The sequence below is a fragment of the Zalophus californianus genome, chromosome 8, assembly GCF_009762305.2.
Source record: "Zalophus californianus isolate mZalCal1 chromosome 8, mZalCal1.pri.v2, whole genome shotgun sequence".
Taxonomy (NCBI): domain Eukaryota; kingdom Metazoa; phylum Chordata; class Mammalia; order Carnivora; family Otariidae; genus Zalophus; species Zalophus californianus.
Genome location: NC_045602.1, coordinates 52,838,778 through 52,859,761, shown reverse-complemented (window position 1 = coordinate 52,859,761; position 20,984 = coordinate 52,838,778). Strand labels below are relative to the sequence as shown.

The 20,984-nt window shown below is 42.2% G+C and overlaps 1 protein-coding gene across 3 annotated transcripts; it reads right to left on the bottom strand.

The window, feature by feature from the left end:
• Nucleotides 1-1,983: 1,983 nt before the first annotated feature.
• Nucleotides 1,984-19,414, bottom strand: C8H2orf42 (chromosome 8 C2orf42 homolog). Of its 3 annotated transcripts, none has more exons than XM_027624046.1 (9): nucleotides 19,149-19,414; nucleotides 17,931-18,765; nucleotides 16,889-16,999; nucleotides 14,081-14,185; nucleotides 11,446-11,550; nucleotides 9,416-9,523; nucleotides 7,377-7,477; nucleotides 5,854-6,016; nucleotides 1,984-3,216 (listed from the first exon to the last, which is right to left on the bottom strand). In XM_027624046.1, the coding sequence occupies exons 2-9, from the start codon at nucleotides 18,751-18,753 to the stop codon at nucleotides 3,008-3,010; spliced, it is 1,725 nt and encodes a 574-aa protein (XP_027479847.1). In that variant the 5' UTR covers nucleotides 18,754-18,765; nucleotides 19,149-19,414; the 3' UTR covers nucleotides 1,984-3,007. The 3 variants fall into 3 exon arrangements, with proteins under 3 accessions (XP_027479847.1, XP_027479848.1, XP_027479849.1); XM_027624047.1 differs by having other exon boundaries at nucleotides 16,889-16,969; XM_027624048.1 differs by lacking the exon at nucleotides 9,416-9,523.
• Between the last annotated feature and the right edge of the window lie 1,570 nt (nucleotides 19,415-20,984).

Here is a 20,984-nt window from a genome sequence, read left to right as displayed (position 1 = left end):
AGGTCATTCAAAGTGCTGGAGGAGAGCAATCCCTGCCCATTCTCTCACCTTCAGCAGATACAGTGGGATTTCCCGGGGTTATTCTAGCAGAGGGTAAGTTCTGGGCCCTGACAGGGGGGAACCAGACGCTGATGGAACAGTGCCTCTTATTTGACATACATAGGTTGCATTCTGTAAGTGGCCAGGGCTAGGGGCCACCTACTCACGCAGGGGGCTGGAGTGTGTGTGGTGTGTGTGCATGTGTGCACATGTGGGCTGGAGGGAAGCACAGGTTATTGGCAGACCGGACGTAACAGGAATCTGTGAAAGACAGGATGGACTTCCGTGACTGGGAATTGCTGGGCCGAGAAGGCCAAAGGGCTGATGACATCTGGTACCTTGAGAGAGCCAGGTGGCAGGCCTGCAGACCTTCGCTTAGGTGGGTGGTTCTTGGAGTCAGATTTTCAGGAGGTCTGTCAGTGGCCTATTACTCCGCTAAGCTAGCAAGCTGCTAAGATGACAGCAGTTCTGGTAGAAGCAGGGATGAGACAGGTTAGAACCAAAGTGCTCCAGGTGGATGAGTAGCAAGTTGTTCTCATGGTGCCCACAACATTAGGGGTGCAGCCACGTTGTCTGGAGAAGTTAAGGCAACATCCCTCTTAGACCTTTTAATTTACTCAGTCTAAGGATGATCAGTCTGTGTAGTAAACAGGTGGCTATGTGAACATGGAAGATTTTGAGCTGTTCACTCCAGAACACAAATGGTGGCTGCAATGTTGAAAGGCAGCAGCTGAACAGCCATCTCCCAGGGATGGGAGATTCCTATGACTAATGGAGGTGGTGTACAATGGATAGCAGGTGCAAGAGTGGATGGGTGGGGAGGCAGGTGGGTGCAGGGTTTGAAGAGCCCTTTTCTGGTAAAGTATCTAGGATCACTCTGTAGTGGTAGTGTGGGGTAAATCTGAAATGAGGTCAATGCTGGTGGTGTCCCAGAGGTGTTTGGATGTTGAGAGTGGGTGCAGCAGTCCCACTGGTTGGTACTCCTAGGCCCATGCTTGACCTGTTAGAAAGGATGTCAAGTTATAGAACAGTAACCGTAACTCTGAACCCTATTCCAGATTTTGATGGGCTGTGATGGTGCGCTGGGGTGGTCCTGGGTGAAGACCTCAGCACTTGAGTGTGCGCCTCTTTGGGTGGATCATTTGCCCCAGCCATGTGTTTTATGGCCTCGATGGTGCTTCTTGTCCCTGTGGCTGTAGTCAAGTACTGCTAGACCCAGGCATTGCTTGTTACTCACAGATCTGTCTTGGTCAAAAAGCTGTGACTACCGTCCTCAAAGTACTCAGGTTGAAGGGTTTCTTGAATGGGCCAACCACTATGTTTCCTTAGGTGTTCTTCCTTTTCAGGCAGGCTCTGCTTCACCTAATTTTAATTTCTCCTCTTTATGTGCAAACCCTTTCTCCTTTAAAGCCCAGTGCAAGTTCTAAGTTCTCTGTGGACCTCTCTGGAGTCTCTTCAAGGAATTCCACCACTGCCTAAAGCATTGTGAGCTCTCCTCACACACTATCCCCTCAATCACACAGGATAGACACTTAATTTGCCTACCCCCCACCTTAGGGGCCCAGCTCCCCCTTTTACCAAAAATGCCCATCAGAGTCTTTCCTCTGGGTCTTTGCCCTTTGGATGAGAGACAGAGCACAGCAGTCAGTCCTGCTCTAGTGTGGAAGAAGTCACACTTTCAGGCACCTCAGGAGTCAGAATTCTGGCCAGAGAGAGCTGCTCAGTGCTAAGAGTGAGTGAAACCCCAGGAGAGACAGTGATGGGTCACATGGGCTAGGGCTCCAGGGTTCCTGAGGCCTAGTCACATCCCAGTGCCACCACATGACAGCTGTCCAGCCCTATGTTAGAGTCCATGAACCAGTCATTCATTCTCATTTTTGCCTGAGCTAGTTAGAGTTGGCGTTTTGTTACTTACAGTCAAAAGAAAACCAAGAGCCTCCCTTATATGGATTTTTCTTGTGTTCCCAAGGACAATGAATTACAAGGAATTTATATCAAAGAAACATGATAAAGTAGAAAGAACATGTCCTTTGCAGTAAAATGAAACATTATTTTTAATGCTGTTTCCAGGAAGATAACCTCAGAGAGGCTGTCTCTTTAACTTAAAAGAAGGGGTAAGGCCTAAATTCAAAGAACGATGAGGACTAAATGAGAAAAATGATTGGGAACGTAAATGAGAGTGCCTGGGACATAGTAGGCATATAGGATATGTTCATTTCCTTCTTTTCTCCCTGAACACAGGCTTCCACTTCTGTGTCTTTCAGTATCTCCATTCTGTGATCAATGAACTCAGCAATAGGAATTGAACCTTACTGTTAGTCTTTTTTGAGAATAGAGAAGGAAATAAATATCAATGAAATAAGCAATTAGAAGCATTAGTTTGAAATGTCAATAGTCCCTTGACACATGGACCTCTTTTTCCTATTTCACTATTACTGGAATCTCCCCAAAGGTTTATAATTTTATCATCAGGCCAACATGATACATACTTTGGAAAAACTAGTGACATTGTGCTTTATTTGAGAACAAGATAAAAGGGCATGACTGGAACTCTGTCAGAATGGTCCTTAACATTCTGCCCTAACCAGGGTATTACTAACTTTCCAACACTGTTGGTATAAGGCGGAGTGCTGCTAACTTCTTAAGAGAATTAGAAAAAGGTTGAAACAAATTCTAAATGGGAGTCCTTGAAGAAGGAAAGTGAGCTGGTTTCCTTTTTGTTCCTTTAAAAATTCTAGCTAGAAATATCACCCAATTTATAATGAAGACTATACACAGCAGCACCAAAAAGGCCATTTACAAGAAGAGTTTTTCTTCACAAGAATCCACTCAAATGCGCTGAGAAATTGTATCTTAGCTAAGAGCAGTTCACTAAGGAACAGGGCCATCTAAATGCCTAACTAGTATTTAAAATTGTCAAGGGGTGGGGATGTGCAAATTTAGCAGCAAAAGACTGTTTCATTTTGCCTCAAGGGAAAGTGATGGTGGTCAGAGGGGCCAGTTCCAAGGGCTGGTCCAGTGGCGGCCGCTGGTCTTGGTACTCTGCAACATGCCCATTTCGGTGGTGACCATACTCAAACTTGATCCGCAGCTCGCCAATCTTGGACTGGGGAAGGATATCTGGGATCCACTCGATGACGAAAGGTGTTGGCTCCTTTTGATCTGGGGAAGTGTTGCCTGAAGACAAAGAAAGAAATGAAAGAAAGAAAGAAAGAGAGGGAGGGAGGGAGGAAGGAAGGGAAAGGAAGAAAGGGAAAGCAAGCAAGCAGGGGGGAGGGGAGGGGAAGGAAGGGGAAGGGGGGAAGGGAGGAAGGGAGGAAGGGAGGAAGGGAGGAAGGGAGGAAGGAAGGAAGGAATACTGATTAGTACCATTCCAAAATTTGAGGATGGACAGATGTTACTCTGTTCAGGAATAAAAAAAGAAGAAAATGAAAAAAAAAAAAAAACAACACAACAAACTAAGAGAAAAACAAGAAGAAAAACAAGAAGAATCAAGGAAAATGCTTACTGGTATACCTATCCAAAAGAAAATTTCAGGGAGGGCGCCTGGGTGGCTCAGTCGTTAAGCGTCTGCCTTCGGCTCAGGTCATGATCCCAGGGTCCTGGGATGGAGCCCATGTTGAGCTCTCTGCTCAGTGGGGAGTCTGCTTCTCCCTCTGCCTACTTTCCTGCTCTCTCACTCTCTCAAATACATAAATAAATAAATAAATACATAAATAAAATCTTTAAAAAAGAAAAAAAAATTCTGGTTAAACAATGCTTTTGAAAAAATATAAAACACTAGCAGAATTAAAAATAATACAGTATAGCTTTCAAATACAGTATAGGCATCTGACAGCTCAGTCAGCAGAGTGTGCAAATCTTGATCTTGGGGTCGTGAGTTCAAGTCCCATGTTGGGCACAGTGCTCACTTTAAAAAAAAAAAAAAAAAGGAAAGAAATTTTGACACATGTTCCAACATGGATGAACCTTAAGGACATTATGCTGAGTGAAATAAGCCAGTCAGAGAAAAGACAAATACTGTATGAGTCTACTTAGATGAGGTACCTAAAATAGTCAAATTAATAAACACAAAGTAGAATGGTGGTTGCCAGGGACCAGGGGAGAGGTGAGAGTGGGGAGTTACTCTTTAATGGGTACAGTTTCAGTGGAGGAAGACAAAAAAGTTCTGGAGGCGGATGGTAGTGATGGTTGCACAATGTAAATGTACTTAATGCCTAAGAACCATACATACACTTAAAAAAATTTATATTATGTATGTTTTATGACAAAAAAATTAAAAAATAATGTTGAAAATAGACATGGAAAGCTGTTCATGATATATTTTTATGTTAAAAAAGCAGCTGGGGGGCGCCTGGGTGGCTCAGTTGGTTGGGTGACTGCCTTCGGCTCAGGTCATGATCCTGGAGTTCCGGGATCAAGCCCCACATCAGGCTCCCTGCTCAGCAGGGAGTCTGCTTCTCCCTCTGACCCTCTTCCCTCTCGTGCTCTCTCTCATTCTCTCTCTCTCAAATAAATAAAATCTTTAAAAAAAAAAACCTCTAATAAAAAAAAAAAAAAGCAGCTGGGGTGGGCGCCTGGGTGGCTCAGTTGGTTAAGCGACTGCCTTCGGCTCAGGTCATGATCCTGGAGTCCCGGGATCGAGTCCCACATCGGGCTCCCTGCTCAGCAGGGAGTCTGCTTCTCCCTCTGACCCTCTTCCCTCTCGTGCTCTCCCTCTTTCATTCTCTCTCTCGAATAAATAAATAAAATCTTTAAAAAAAAAAAAAAAGCAGCTGGGGTATGATCCCATGCTTTATAAATTCTTTTCATGCACAGAAGAGAGTCTGAAAGGATAGATACTAAAATCTACTGGTGATGTCTTTTTTTTTTTAAAGATTTTATTTATTTATTTGACAGAGAGAGACACAGCGAGAGAGGGAACACAAGCAGGGGGAGTGGGAGAGGGAGAAGCAGGCTTCCCGCGGAGCAGGGAGCCCAATGTGGGGCTCGATTCCAGGACCCTGGGATCATGGCCTGAGCCGAAGGCAGACACTTAATGACTGAGCCACCCAAGCATCCCACTTTTATTCTATTCTATTCTATTTATTTTTAAAGACTTTATTTTTACGTAATCTCTACACCCAACATGGGACTCGAACTTACAACTCTGAGATCAAGTCATGTGCTCCACCGACTGAACCAGCTAGATGCCCCCTATCATTTATTTATTTATTTATTTTTAAAAAGATTTTATTTATTTGAGAGAGAGAATGAGAGAGAGAGAGCACATGAGATGGGGGAGGGTCAGAGGGCGAAGCTGACTCCCTGCCAAGCAGGGAGCCTGATGCGGGACTCGATCCCGGGACTCCAGGATCATGACCTGAGCCGAAGGCAATCACTTAACAACTGAGCCACCCAGGTGCCCCCCGCATCATTTAAGTCAATTAAATTAATTATTTTTTGGAGAAAAAGAAAGAGAGAGCCTGTGCACAAGTAGGGGTTGAGGAGGGGCAGAGGGAGAGAGAGAAAGAGAACCCCAGGCAGGTTCCACACCTAGCCAGAGCTTGATGCCGGGCTCGATCTCACGACCCTGAGATCATGACCTGAGCGGGAATCAAGAGTCAGACGCTTAATTGACTGAGCCACCCAGGCGCCCCTGTAATTTTATGTTAAAAGCATTGTTTCAAAAGACACAAAACACTTTATTCCACGAACGCCTTTACAAGATGAATGAATATTTGTTTAAGGTCAAGATCCAAAGTCTAGGACAGTGCGATGCACACAGCTGACCCTCTAAGGAAGATGCACTATTGAAAGCACAATTTCACTTACCAACTTTGAGAAAGGTTTTTAGTTCCAAGGGTCGCAACACAGGTTGCTTTTCTATACGACCATAGGTTTCTGCTATGCTCTCTACTTCCACTTTAGGGCATTTAAACAGCTCATAAGTCCCATCCCGGTTCTGGATAAAACTCCGAGTGATTTCCAAGGGCATCTGGACAAGGAGACAATACCAAAAAAAGGTAAGAAAGGAAAAACTCAAAGTAGACAAACATTTGGATGATGACAGATCTTTTACTTACTCTTTTTTGTTAAGTACACTCCAATTAAAACTTCCTCTTGTATTTTCAAGTAAACGCTGTCAACTAATCTGCCTTTTCTCCTTTATATCATTCATGGCTTTCCTTTTTCTTCTGTAACTTTAAGTTGAACCCCAGCCAAAGTATATATGAACTGAACCCCTAACATCTTCACGGCTATTCAATGGCTACTGGCATGGACTTGCTCTCAAATCCATTTTATTCCTTCCCCTGCCATTCTGCTAACATCATTCTCCTCCTAGAAGCCCCACTGTAGTGCCTGTAGCTGACCTCACACCTTGCTTCACACCATCCTTGGGACTGAGCCAGACAGAACTTGAACTGGTCTTTGCCACTAAACAGCACGGTGAGCTTCTCATGGCCTGTTTCTCATCTGCAAAATACAGTTAATGCCAACGCATGGCTGTGAGTCTGAATGAGGTGATGCAGGTAAGTAATGGCCAGCAGACCGACATGCCACGATTCTTAGCTCTCTTCCCTCGCCTGACAGTGCCTCCCTGAACCCCTGCTCTAGGCCAGAAACTGTCTCTGTGACACTGACATTTAAAGAGTTTCTCAAATGTCTTTAGTGCTAACACAGGCCTTTTCTAGGGCTCACAATTAAGTTCTATAGCTTCCCAACAACTTATTTTTTTTCTGAATGTAACAATGCTTTGCAATCAAGCTAATCTTAATGTATCCAATCATACTATGCTGAATTTTCTACATTATTCCATTACTGTAGGAAGGGAAAACCCTCAAATTTTCAGGATCTGCTTGAAAAAGAAAATGTTTAAAAATGTCTATTTCCCTTGCAAAAAAGAACACAAACTAATTAAGGGTCATTTCTCTAATGAGGACTAAACTGCAGTTTGTGGAGAAGACTTTAATTGTGCTGGGTTCACTGACTTTACAAATAGTGTATCATCTCAAATTATTTATACACTTTCTAGCTCCCTGCCAGTTAATCTAGGGCTCACCATAGCTAGTAGGAGTTCGTTATTTAATTTACAAGAAAAATGATCTCTGTTTTCTGATCCCAAAGGCAGAGAAAAGGAATACTCCAACTTAGGATACTTTTTCAAGCCATAAGAAATAGCCATTAAAATCATAGCACCAGACAGCTAAGAATATTTCTGAATAATCTCTTAGTAGGAGAAAAAGCAATTCTCTTTGGTGTCTATAACTCAAAGAACTCGTGCAAACACACTTCTCTCACTTGTTTCTCTCTCTTCCCCCCTTTGCCCTCCTACTATTGCAGGAACACCCTCTTACCTCTGGAGTATCTAAGATTTGTTTAACTTGCAGGATATTAGTGATATGCCAGGTATACTTGGAAAAGGTTCCCAGGGGCAATGCATCTTTCCGAACAAAAGCTTCAATGTAAAAAGGGAACATGATTAGACTACCAAAAAATAACATTCTCTTTCATTGTACATGTTATCCAGTTTCTAGAAAGTTCGGTGCAGTGCTAACCTCTCCTTATAGAATCTCAGCACTTTGAAAAAGAAATTCTAGAGGCAAATCTATAATGGGTTTCGCAAAATGTGATAAATGATATGGATTTCTGCTAAATAAAGCCTCTGATGCTTCTTTGAGATACTACTTTATTTTTGCTACCTTAGAAACTTATTTCTTAAACAACAACAACAAAAAGAAACTTATTTCTTTGTTTGATACAGCTACACACACTGGGCTCCATTATAAGATAGCCTCTTACGATCTCTTACAACTTCAGCTATATCAGAGGTCAAATTATAGTTCTTAAAAGGATTATATGGAGTTTAAGCCAGTTAATGTGGTTGCCAATCTGATGCCTTGCCTGAAGGGTTAAAAAGGGTTTCACGAAAGGGCCTGCAAAAATAGCGAAGGGATGGGTTAAAATTAATGTATTAGGAGGCCTAAAGTTTAACGTGAAAGAAAGAATGCTGCCTCAGATAGATAAGCTGTGAAGACAAAATTTTTATGGCCCTAAACTGATTCACAGCTTGGACTATTCAAAGATAGAATTAAACCTCAAACAGTCCCTATCACATCGTCAAATAACTACTAACTAAAGAAACAGCATTGATTTCCAGCTGTGGTTATTCTTGGGCTATTTGCTGCTGAGCCATCCTTTCTTCCTCCTTTTCTCCCTCTTATTTCCTTACACTACCTAATAAGTATCTTGACATTTCTAGTAGAAGATGTAATGGAAAACCAAGAAATATGCACCACAATAATGCAAATATAAAGGTTCCAAGCCTAAGAATTACTCTAAAAATAAAATCTTCCTTCATCAAAAATTGGGAGTCGTGAAAAACAAGTTTGTTTGTTTGTTTTTAAAGATTTTATTTATTTATTTGACAGAGAGAGGGATTACAAGTAGGCAGAGCGGCAGGCAGAGAGAGAGGGAGAAGCAATCTCCCTGCTGAGCAGGGAGCCCGATGTGGGGCTTGATCCCAGGACTCTGGGATCATGACCTGAGCCAAAGGCAGACGCTTAACCAACTGAGCCACCCAGACACCCCAACAAGTGTTTTGTTGTTTTTTTAAGATTTTATTTATTTATTTGACAGAGACACAACAAAAGAGGGAACACAAGCAGGGGGAGTGGGAGAGGGAGAAGCAGGCTTCCCCCAAAGCAGGGAGCCTGATATAGGGCTCCATCCCACAACCCTGGGATCATGATCCGAGCCAAAGGCAGACGCCTAATGACTGAGCCACCTAGGCACCCCAAGTTTTTGTTTTTGATACATACCATTGTATGCCTATAAGACGCCAGCCCAAATAATGATTGGAGACTGCAATGCTTTTGTTGAAATGGGTTCATATCTAAAAATATCAAACTTCAGGGCACCTGGGTGGCTCAGTCAGTTAAGCGTCTGTCTTCGGCTCAGGTCATGATCCCAGAGTCCTGGGATCGAGTCCCAAGTTGGGCTCCCTGCTCTGCGGAGAACCTGCTTCTCCCTCCTCCTCTCCCCCTCCTCCCAGCTCATGCTCATGCTCTGTCTCTCTCAAATAAATCAATAAAATCTTTTTAAAAAAATAAAATAAATTTAAAAAAATATCAAACTTCTTGGTGGGCACCCTTATTGCACTTCATTGTTCTTTTACCAGGTTTGTGCTTTCTGAATCTTTCCATTACCTCTTACTGGAATAAGTATGAGGCCTTTGAGGAGGGTGATCATTATTCCAAGAGCTGACGGGCTAAGGCTTCATGCTCTGAGCATGTGACCCAAAGTCCTAATCCTGAAAATTCCACATGGTTTTTCTAAACATAATTCTTTAAAGTCAAGACATCTACTGCTATTCCTGAGGAAAAAAATCCCATACCTGTGGTGGAGTTGGGAAGCCGTTTCTTTGCACTTCCTATAGATATTCTTTGTTGCAGGGCATCGAAAAAGGACTGAGGAATGTGGAACACGAGTGGCTCTGGTTTGCCTACAGCAAATAAGAAGAAACTCATTTAGGGAAACTCAGTGGGCTTTCTGACGTGTAGGGAGAAGTGCAAGAAATGGAACTGGGTGGCAATAATAACTAAAACTGCCAGGGAGGCTGCTTTCTACAGAAGCAAAAGAAGGCTTTGATTGACCTTTATGAGTCAAGCACGGTTACCAGCCCTACTCTTGGTCCCTCATAATTGTAACAAATACAGCAGGCCCTTGTCATCCACCGAAGATAATGTTTTAAATCCCCTGTTTCATAAACACCACCGCAGCCCAGACATTTCCCTTTAAAGAGTATATGAAATGAGATGAGAACAATGAGGCTGAGTTGAGAAGGTAAACTTGATTCATTCCTGCTCACTGTCCCCAGGCCTTTGCTATGTGCATTCATGTCCAAGCAAAGTAACTGCAAGCTCCCACTCAGATGGTCTGGGTCATGAGTACTGCAGACCCCAAAGTCAGGACACTGTTTATCCAATAAGCATTGGCCTTTCTCTCTGAATATGATCTCAAAGCAGGCAAAATGTCTGAAAATACTTAACAAACCTCTTAAAGAAAATTGCAAGACACAAGGGTCAACAAAAAGTCTGCAGAAAGAGTGTTCAGGGGAGGGGTCAGAAGAGTTCAGACTTTTTCCTTAAAAATTGTCCAAGGGGAGGGCAGCAAGTGGCTGGCTCCATGGGTAGAGCATGCAACTCCTGATCTCAGGGTCATGAGTTCAACTTCCACACTGGGCGTAGAGCTTACTTAAAAAATAAAATAAAATCAGGGCACCTGGGTGCTCAGTCAGTTGGCATCTGGCTCTTGGTTTTGGCTCAGGTCATGATCTTGGGGTCATGGGATTGAGCCCTACATCGGGCTCCACGCTCAACAGGACATCTGCTTGGGATTCTCTTTCCCTCTGCCCCTCTGCAACCCCCTCTCTACAATAAATGGATAAATCTTTAAAAAACAAAAAACAAAAAACTACCCAACAGGCTAGCCCCAACAGAGGGGAAACATCCAGAACCCCTACCTGCCTGGATATAACTTAAGAGTGGCTCTTAGGGGCGTCTGGGTGGCTCAGCTGAGACTCCGACTCGTGATTTGGGCTCAGGTCATGATCTCAGGGTCCTGAGATCGAGGCCCCTGTCAGGCTCCATGCACAGTGCGGTGTCTGCTTAAGACTCTTTCTCTCTCTACCCTACTCCCTCTCTCACTCTCTCCCTAAATTAAATAAATAAATCTTAAAACAAAAACAAAAACAGAATAGAACTACCATGTGCAATGACATGGATGGAGCCAGAGAGTATAATGATAAGCAAAATAAGTCAGTCAGAGAAAGACAAATACCATACGACTTTATTCATATGTGGAATTAAGAGACAAAACAAACGAGCAAAGGGAAAAAAGAAGAGACAAACCAAGAACCAGTCTCTTTAACTATACAGAACAAACAGATGGTCACTACAGGGGAGGTGGGTTGGGGGATGGGGGAAATAGGTGATGGGGATATAAGAAGTGCACTTGTGATGAACACTGGGTGAGGTATGGAATCGCTGAATCACTATTTTGTACACCTGAAACTAATACAACACTGTATGCTAACTATACTAGAACTAAAATAAAAACTTAATTAAAAAAACCCAGAATAGAACTACAACACAATTGGGCGCCTGGGTGGCTCAGTCATTAAGCATCTGCCTTCAGCTCAGGTCGTGATCCCAGGGTCCTGGGATCGAGCCCCACATCGGGCTCCCTGCTCAGCGGGAAGCCTGCTTCTCCCTCTCCCACTCACCCTGCCTGTGTTCTCTCTCTCGCTGTCTCTGTCTCTGTCAAATAAATAAATAAAATCTTAAAAAAAAAAAAGAACTACAACACAATTACTTTAATTTCTCCTCCTTTCAGCAATACCCAAGTTAGGTGACCAATACTTACCATCAAACTGATAGTGCATGGTTTGATGGATGCGTTCTGTGACGCTGGCCAGCCAGTCTTGGAAGGATAAGGTCACTTGTGCCTCATCCAACAGCTGACCGGAGGCTAGGAAAAACAAACAAAAAACTTTTCAGTAACTTATCTTTTTTTATAGAAACAACAGTTAGCTGAAGTTCGAAAAAGCTGAGGATTTTATACAGAAAAGGGCAATAAGTTCAAATTCAAAAAAATTTAGATACATTAAGTAAAATGGAAGATTCTATGTTTTTGTTTTTGATTTTTTTCTAAATGTTTTATTTATTTATTCACGAGAGTCAGAGAGAGAGAGAGAGGCAGAGGCAGAGGGAGAAGCAGGCTCCCCGCCTAGCAGGGAGCCCGATGCAGGACTCGATCCCAGGACCCTGGGATCATGACCTGAGCCGAAGGCAGACGCTTAACCATCTGAGCCACCCAGCCGCCCCTTGTTTTTGATCTTTAAGAATCCTTCTACAAAAAAGAAAGTGAAAAGCTGTGGAGATACTAATGGGTTTAAGATTATTAACCATAGTAAGTTTGCAGCCTTTCAACATTAAACTGCAAATTGAAGAGGTGTCTGGCTGATTCAGTTGGTAGAGCATGTAACTCTTGATCTCGGGTTGTGAATTCAAGCCCCATGTTGGGTATAGAGATTACTTAAAAATAAAATCTTTGAGGGGCACCTGCGTGGTGTGGTCGGTTTTGGCTCAGGTCCTGATCTCAGGGTCATGAGATCAAGCCCCACATCGGGCTCTGCACTCAGTGTGGAGTGTGCTTGAGACTCTCTCTCCTTCTCCCCTTCCTCCTTGCTCTCTTTCTCTCTCATAAATAAATAAATATTAAAAATAAATAAATAAAATCTTTGAAAAACAAAATAAAATCTCTGGGAAAAAAGCCACAAATTGAAGAACAGCCTTGTACAACGGCTGCTTTATTTTATTTTATTTTATTTGTCAGAGAAAGAGCACAAGCAGGGAGAGCGGGAGGCAGAGGGAGAGGCAGGCTCTCCACTGAGCAGGGAGCCCGATGCAGGACTCGATCCCAGGACCCTGGGATCATGACCTGAGCCAAAGGCAGATGCTTAACCAACTGAGCCACCCAGGTGCCCCTAACGGCTGCTTTAGAGATCTATAAATCAGGAGATAATGATGCCATTGCTACTATTCATTTGAAACTAAATCCTCATTAGGTAAATGTATATAGCGATAATTTGCGTAAAAAGCTATTTTATTCTATTTTATATTTTCTTTGCACCAAAGGAAGTGATGTTAAAAATCTTCTAACTGGGGCGCCTGGGTGGCTCAGTCGGTTAAGCATCTTGCTTCAGCTCAGGTCATGGTCTCACGGTCCTGGGATGGAGCCCTGCATTGGGCTCCCTGCTCAGCGGGAAGTCTGTTTGTCCCTCTCCCTCTGCCCCTTCTCTTGCTCATGCTCTCTCCCTCTTTCTTAAGTGAATAAATAAAATCTTAAAAAAAAAATCTTCTACCTGATATATTTTTTTAAGTTCAAGTCATATATATACATATATGTATATATATTTAAGATTTTATTTATTTATATTAGAGAGAGAGACAGAAATAACGACAGAGATAGTGAGAGAGAGCACAAGTGGTGAGGAGAGGGAGAAGCAGACTCCCCGCTGAGCAGGGAGCCCAACCGGGGCTCTATCTTAGGACCCTATGATCATGACCGGAGCCAAAGGCAGCCACTTAACTGACTGAGCCACCCAGGCGCCCCCTTCCTGATATTTTTGATCACACTCCCTGACCTTCTGGAACCTAAATGTTCCAGGAACATTTATTCCTGGAATGTGTAAGTTCTTAATTGGTTAATTATAAGTTGGTCTTGTATTATTTGCTATTTATGTACTGGTCTTGTCTTCAAAACCAGAGTATGAGAGCAGGAATGATGTCTGGTTTTTAATCACCCAGCCATAATATATGAGAGTTAAGAAAATGTTGATCCCCAAATATATAAATTTAATTATTCTGATTAGAAAGGTAAATATATAAGTTATGTTCAAATTAAGTCATTTTGTCTCATAAGTTCAGAATGATACCCATGCTACTACTTTCACATATGTTTTCAAACTTAATTTTTTTTAACACACGTTGACTTTTATTTTATTTATTATTTTTTAAAGTAATCTCTACGCCCCATGTGGGGCTCAAACTCATGACCCTGAAATCAAGAGTCACATGCTCTACTGACTGAGCCATCCAGGCACCCCCAAATTTATAACTTTGGAGAACAGATTAGATTTGTCTTTCTCAACAAATATTTATCACTGCACAATTGTAAAATATGTTTCTTCTTCAACTTTGAGACTCCATACCAACTGCATGTGGGTAATAAGCAACAAAAGGAAAATATCCTACAGAACATGTGCTGCCAAGACACGAAGTAATTTTTGCTGCATTTCTTATTTAAAAGACACGATTTGGTTTTGACTAGGATTGGAAGCCAGTGGGACAGAACAGACCTCAGCCTCAGTGCCTGCTCCTGTTTATCTTAGCACTCTCTGGGGGATAACATGCAACATTTCTTTCCATTATATCGCTTTGGGCTTCTTTAGGATGATTTCCACCTCTTTAGCCTACCCTGGGGAAGGGAAACTTACCCTGCCTTTTTAATGAAGAAGCAACCACAGGTTTTTTCAGGCCACCTTTCCTTAGATGACTGCTCGTTGCATCCTGAGACAGTAGTGAACTGTTCGTCTGTGCACCTAAACCACAAACCATTACAGTGTTTAATAACATGTCTGCAGAAGAGAAATTGATTAAATATTAATTTCTGAAGAGTCTAAGATATAAAAAATCTTTGTTAATTTCTAAGTTAGCTTCAGTTTCTAGAAGGAATTAGCATTAGACTTTATACATAACATTTTAAGTTTCATATGCTCTTTACAGGAAATCGGGGTGTGGGTGAGGGACCTAGAAGTGAAAAGAAGAAAAAAAATTTGCCCACTGCTCCCACCTCTCAGAAAATCACTATCAATTTTCTGGTGAACTATTGTCTTTGTGTGTGTGTGTGTGTGTGTGTGTGTGTGTGTGTGTGTGTGTGTAAATAGTTGATTTTACTTATTCTGTGATTTTAAGTAACCGTGATTGTACCAGGATTGCCAAATTTAGCAAAAAAAAATTCTGAATTTCAAATAAATAGTTTTATTTTCAATATAAGTATGTTCCAAATATTGCATGGGACATACTTATACTAAAATTATTTGTATGAAACTCAAATTTAACTGAGCATTGTTTTTTACCTGAGTTATCTAAACATTTCTTTATAATAATTCTTTTTTAGATTTTATTTACTTATTTATTTGACAGAGAGAGAGGCAGCAAGAGAGGGAACACAAGCAGGGGAAGTGGGAGAGGGAGAAGCAGGCTTCCCACTGAGCAAGGAGCCCAATGCGGGGCTCGATCCCAGGACCCTGGGATCATGACCTGAGCCGAAGGCAGACACCCAACGACTGAGCCACCCAGGTGCCCCAATAACTCTTTTTTTAAAAAAAGATTTATTTATTTTAGAGAGAGTGAGTATGTGTGCGTGCACGAGCAGGGGTAGGGGTGGAGGGAGAGAGAATCTCCAGCAGACTCTACGCTGAGCGTGAAGCCTGACACGGGGCTCAATCCCAGGACCCTAAGATCACCACCTAAGCCAAAACCAAGAGCTAGACACTCAACTGACTGAGCCACCCAGGCACCCCTATAATACTTCTTTATACTAATTTTTATAATTCTTTATACTAATTTTTAATGGCTGCCTGATAGTCTATCAAGTAGCTTGACCATGGCTTATTTAACTATCCCTAGTGGTTGGCTCTTACTTTCTAATTTTTAAATATTATAAATATCTGTAAAATGAGTATCTGTGGACAAAATGTTTTTCCTGTATCAAGGATTATTTTCTCATAAAAGATTATTTATAACCCCCTATTCACACACATGCACACACACACTCTCTCTCTCACATAAATAAATTGGGGCACCTGGGTGGCTCAGTTGAGCATCTGCCTTCGGCTCGGGTCATGATCCCAGGGTCCTGGGATCAAGCCCCGCGTCGGACTCCCTGCTCAGCGGGGGTCTACTTCTCCTTCTCCCTCTGTGCTCTCTCTCTCAAGTAAATACATGAAATCTTTAAAAAAATAATAATAAAATAAAATAAATAAATCTTTAAAAAAACAATTATTTAGAATCAGCTCTACTGAGTCAAAGGATAAGAACTTTCTTTTTGGGGGTGCCTGGGTGGCTCAGTTGGTTAAGTGTCCGCCTTCGGCTCAGGTCATGATTCCAGGTCCTGGGATCAAGCCCAATGTCGGGCTCCCTCCTCAGTGGAGAGTCTGCTTCTCCCTCTCCCTCTGCCCCTCCCATCTGCTCGTGCTTGCTCCCTCTCCCTCTCTCAAATAAATAAAAATCTTAAAAAAAAAAAAAAGAACTTTCTTTTTGAATTTCAGGTTTTCTTGGGAAAGACTAGTAAGTAAACATTTAATGACAATCTCTGCTCTATATTGCTGCAGAATTACTTCTTAAAAACAGAAATACCCATGTCACTTTGTTTCTCCATCTTTCTCCAACATCCCAGCACCAAAACTCCTGTGCTCATATGACCATCTGACCCACCTCTAAAAATACTCTACCCACAAAAATGTTTCTACCCACATATGTGGACTGGAATATTTTTCTTTTGTTTAGAGTCTAGGTCTTTTAATACTTATTTACTAGAACAGTATTTTCATATTGATTTATCTGACTACTTAACTGACACTGGTACATTTACATTCAAAAAGAAAAAATATACATATGGTGCCACCTATTGAAAATGAAGCTAAGAAACTACACTCTTAAATTAGTTTGGAAAATATAATTAACTGTTATCACAAATTTCTAAAAACACTCTATGGATGAAAACTTAATTACACTGTCCTAAGGCAGATTAAGGTGTAAGACTAGTTCAAATGTTTAAGGGCTAAACAACATATACAGGGCGCCTGGGTGGCTCAGTTGGTTAAGCGACTGCCTTTGGCTCAGGTCATGATCCTGGAGTCCCGGGATCGAGTCCCGCATCGGGCTCCCTGCTCAGCGAGGAGCCTGCTTCTCCCTCTAACCCTGCCCCCTCTCATGTACTCTCTCTCTCTCTCTCATTCTCACTCTCTCAAAATAAATAAATAAATCTTTAAAAAAAAAATAAACAACATATACAATAATAAAAGTAGAGTCTGGTTAGATCTTATACTTGGCCAAAAGAACAAACTCTTAGCTCCACTTGACAAAGAATCATCAGTGGACGAGAAAACTTTTTTAAAAAAGTTAAAAAACATAACAAACATTATTTCTGTATTTGCTAAGATTCAGTGAAACACATAAAATAGAGTAAAACAATCTCTAAAGACAACACCACTGAACAAACAACCCAAACAGTTTCTCACCAGGTACTTCCTCCTTCTTCCTCTTCTTTGGCTTAGAGGCAGTAGACTCACAAGCTGTTACTGTCGATTCTGAATGGCAACCTAACTGGGGCACAATAACCTCTTTAAGACCTAAAATACAACAGATTTCTTAATTATTTTTTTTAAAGATTTTATTTATTTATTTGACAGAGAGAGAGAGAGAGAGACAGTGAGAGAGGGAACACAAGCAGGGGGAGTGGGGGAGGGAGAAGCAGCAGGCTTCCCGCTGAACAGGGAGCCGGATGCGGGACTGGATCCCAGCACCCTGAGCCGGAGGCAGACGCTTAACGACTGAGCCACCCAGGCACCCCAGATTTCTTAATTATTAATACCATCCAAGTGTAAGTATGGGCCCCTGCCTAGAGAAAAATTAATTAGTAAAAAATAAATTATGGAGTGATTGCCCACTTTAAAATAATTTCCTTTAAAGAAATCCCCAAGACATAGGTTTTTGTTCATGGATCATTAACATGATAAAAGACTTTACAGAGAAATAAAACTAAAAAGTTGGGAGCTACTGCCAACTAAAGATCATTAAGAGATGAAAATAAAAAGCATCTACAAGATAATACTGTTAAAAACCACAACAAAAGACTTGCTGTAAGTCTTCAAAGATCTTTTGAGTTTTCCTCATCTTCAAAGATAAGAAACAAGCAAGCAACCCAAAATAAAAGGTTTTTTTGTTGTTGTTGTTTATTCTTTGTTTTTTTAAACATAGGGCATCTGTGAAAAAGTTAAAAAAAAAAAAGGCAAAGCAAAGCTAACTTTTGCTAGATTCATTGTCTCAGTAAAAATGCCCAAGTCTCTTGATCATTAATTTCAACCAACCAACCAACCAACTAATCAACCAACCAACCTTTATGCAAGTGTGCTGACTGGGATTAAAAGAAGGAATGCTTTTCATTTGAATTATCTAGCAACTGCTTCTGAAGGTTGCTAGGACAATCTCCAAATGCCATCAGTGGAACTCTTTCATTGCCATTTTAGAAAAACAGAGTAACTGTGTCAACACACCACCTACCGCTGGAATCAAAATTTAGGAAGTCTGAGAATTCCTGAGCCAATGTCTCGTCACTGGCAAAAGCACAGATGCAAGCAAAGAAATGAATACATCTCTGGGCCACCTCATCCTTGGAGGCATTCGACTTGTGTGATTTCAGAGCCTGGCAGGAGCAGAAGAACCGGCGCTCGGGCAAGCTTTTGGCACTGATTTTCTGCACAAAGGATGTATGCAAATACCCCAAACTGTGCTTCTGGCTTGCCTTGCATTTCACCACCAGAATGTTTTTGGTAATCCTCTGTACGAGGGGACCTGTGGGTTCCGTGGCCAGTTGCCAGATGGTTTGCTTGGTTTCTGGGGAGGCCTGCATTGCATTCAGGACCGAGCTTTTCAGAGTCAGAGGGGTGGCTTCTGCCTGGCAATTCACCGCCAGCTTGATGTGCTGGCACTGATTTTCCACTACGCCCTGGGTGGCAGCTTTCAGGCATGAGGGGACATAACACCGTCCGGAGCTCAGCTGAGTGATGATTGTCCCGTCCACCGTCTGGATTGTCGTCTCTGACACGCCTAGCTCCACAAAGCATCGGTGATCGGGGCCCCGGTCTCTTTGCCGCACTGAGTAAACCTGCAGATCGGAGCCTGTGATGATTTTGACAGCTTCAACACTGGGCTGCTTCCGTGCCCCATAGCGGAATATGGTTCCACATGTCTTGTTCTTGCAGCTCAGTCCCCGGGTTCCATTGTATGTGCCGCATCGGGGACACTTTCTGATTCCCCTCAATGTGGCCTTCCCCAAATCAGACAAGAAAGCTGGGACTTTAGTCCTTAGAGAGTTGGGTTCCATTTCTCAAAGGCCCTAGAAAAAGCAATAAGCCCATCAGCATGAATATACATTCATATACACACATACACAAAGTTAAAATCATTTATGATATTCAGTACAGAAAGTAAAATGTAAAGAGGTTAGCTACCATTTTCAAATTGTACCCTCAAACAGAACATTCACTTAAGCCATCAAACAAAAGTGAAGGAACCCTTGCCGTTCATATCATATATTTTTAAAATCCTAACATAATAACTAAAGCATTTCCCTAGGCTCAAAACGGTTTTATACAACAACCTAGATTAGTTAACCTAATTTTTACATGCACAGATGTTTAATTTGAACAAGAACTGGAGAACGGGAAAGATGAATTCTTTCCTTTCCACCATTCCCCACAAAACCCGGCGCAATCCTACCTGAATCAGCTGCCAGAGCATCTGGAAAACAGTGTAACCTGAATTCGTAAGGTGTTTCATTAGTTTGTGATCATAGAGGACAGGCAAAGACATAATCATTTGCAGAGTAAATGATACTGTTTAACCCAAAGTCTTTTGAAGTTTGAACTCTATGGTGTAACAATGCAGACATTCTGCCTCCTCCTTCTTGGCCAGCCAATGGCAAAGCTCCTGCCCAGTGTTCCAGAGTCAAAGAAGATTCCCACTGCCCTAAGTGGAGATCCTGGCAATCTATAAGTAAGACAACAAAAATATTAAGGTTATAAAAATAGTATGATTCTCTCCTCTTAGAATAGGAATCCAAGTCTTCTGCAGGTTATTTGAAAAATATTTGACAGAAATTGTTATGGGGAAATGGTTGTTTTGTACTTCCAACTTAAAGCAGGTAAAACAGTGCTAATGTCATTACATCAGTAGCTGTCAAGAACACCCAGAGCCGTGACATATAACTGGCCAAAAACTCATCCTTCCCAATAATAATGTGTTATATTTTAGAGTGCTTTATGCTTTTCAAAGTGCTTTCACATTATTTCATTTGAACCTCACAATACTAGTATCTCATTTGAGCCAAACAACCACCACACTTCACATGAAAATTAAAAAGTTAAGGGGCGCCTGGGCGGCTCAGTCGTTAAGCGTCTGCCTTCGGCTCAGGTCATGATCCCAGGGTCCTGGGATCGAGCCCCGCATCGGGCTCCCTACTCCGCGGGAAGCCTGCTTCTCCCTCTTCCGCTCCCCCTGCTTGTGTTCCCTCTCTCGCTGTCTCTTTCTCTCTCTGTCAAATGAATAAATAAAATCTAAAAAAAAAGAAAATTAAAAAGTTAAGTAACCTGGGGCACCTGGATGGCTCAGTCAGTAGAGCATGTGACTCTTGATCTAGGGATCCTGAGTGTGAGCCCCACACTGGGCATAAAGAATACTCTAAAATAAATAAATAAATAAATAAATAAATAAATAAAAATAAAATGCTAAAAAACATTTTGAGGGGTGCCTGGGTGGCTCAGTTGGTTAAGCTTCCAACTCTTGATTTCGGCTCAGGTCATGATCTCAGAGTCTGAGATCAACCCCCAAGTCGAGCTCCGTGCTCAGCCAGGAGTCTGCTTGAGATTCTCTCTTCCCCTCTCCATCTGCCCCTCCCCTGCTCATGCTCCTTCTCTCTAAAATAAATAAACAAATCTTTAAAAAAAATTGACATAAAAAAAAGTAACTTGCCTGAGGTCACCCAGCAAAATCAGCAATGTGGTTTCCAGTGTCTGCTAAGAAGAGTGTGAATCTCGGGGTGCCTCGGTGGCTCAGTCGTTAAACGTCTGCCTTCGGCTCAGGTCATTATCCCAGGGTCCTGGGATAGAGCCCCCCGGATCGGGCTCCCTGCTCAGCGGGAAGCCTGCTTCTCCTTCTCCCACTCCCCCTGCTTGTGTTCCCTCTCTCGCTGTCTCTGTCAAATAAATAAATAAATAAAATCTTAAAAAAAAAAAAAAGAAGAGTGTGAATCTCTGCTTTTGATTTCCCCTCCAGTATTATGAAAATTTTCAGACGCACGAGTCGGGGGCGGGGGGGGGGGGGAGGGCAGAGGGAGAAGCAGACTCCCTGCTGAGCAAGGAGCCTGACTTCAGGCTCAGTCCCAGGACACTGAGATCATGACCTGAACAGAAGGCAGACGCTTAACTGACTAAGCCACCCAGGCGTCCCTAACATTTCAAAGTAATTTACAGGCATCAATTCAGCACTCATTAACTAAAGTTCAACTTCTTTTTCTAAGACTTTTTTTTATTTTTAAGTAATCTCTACACCCAACGT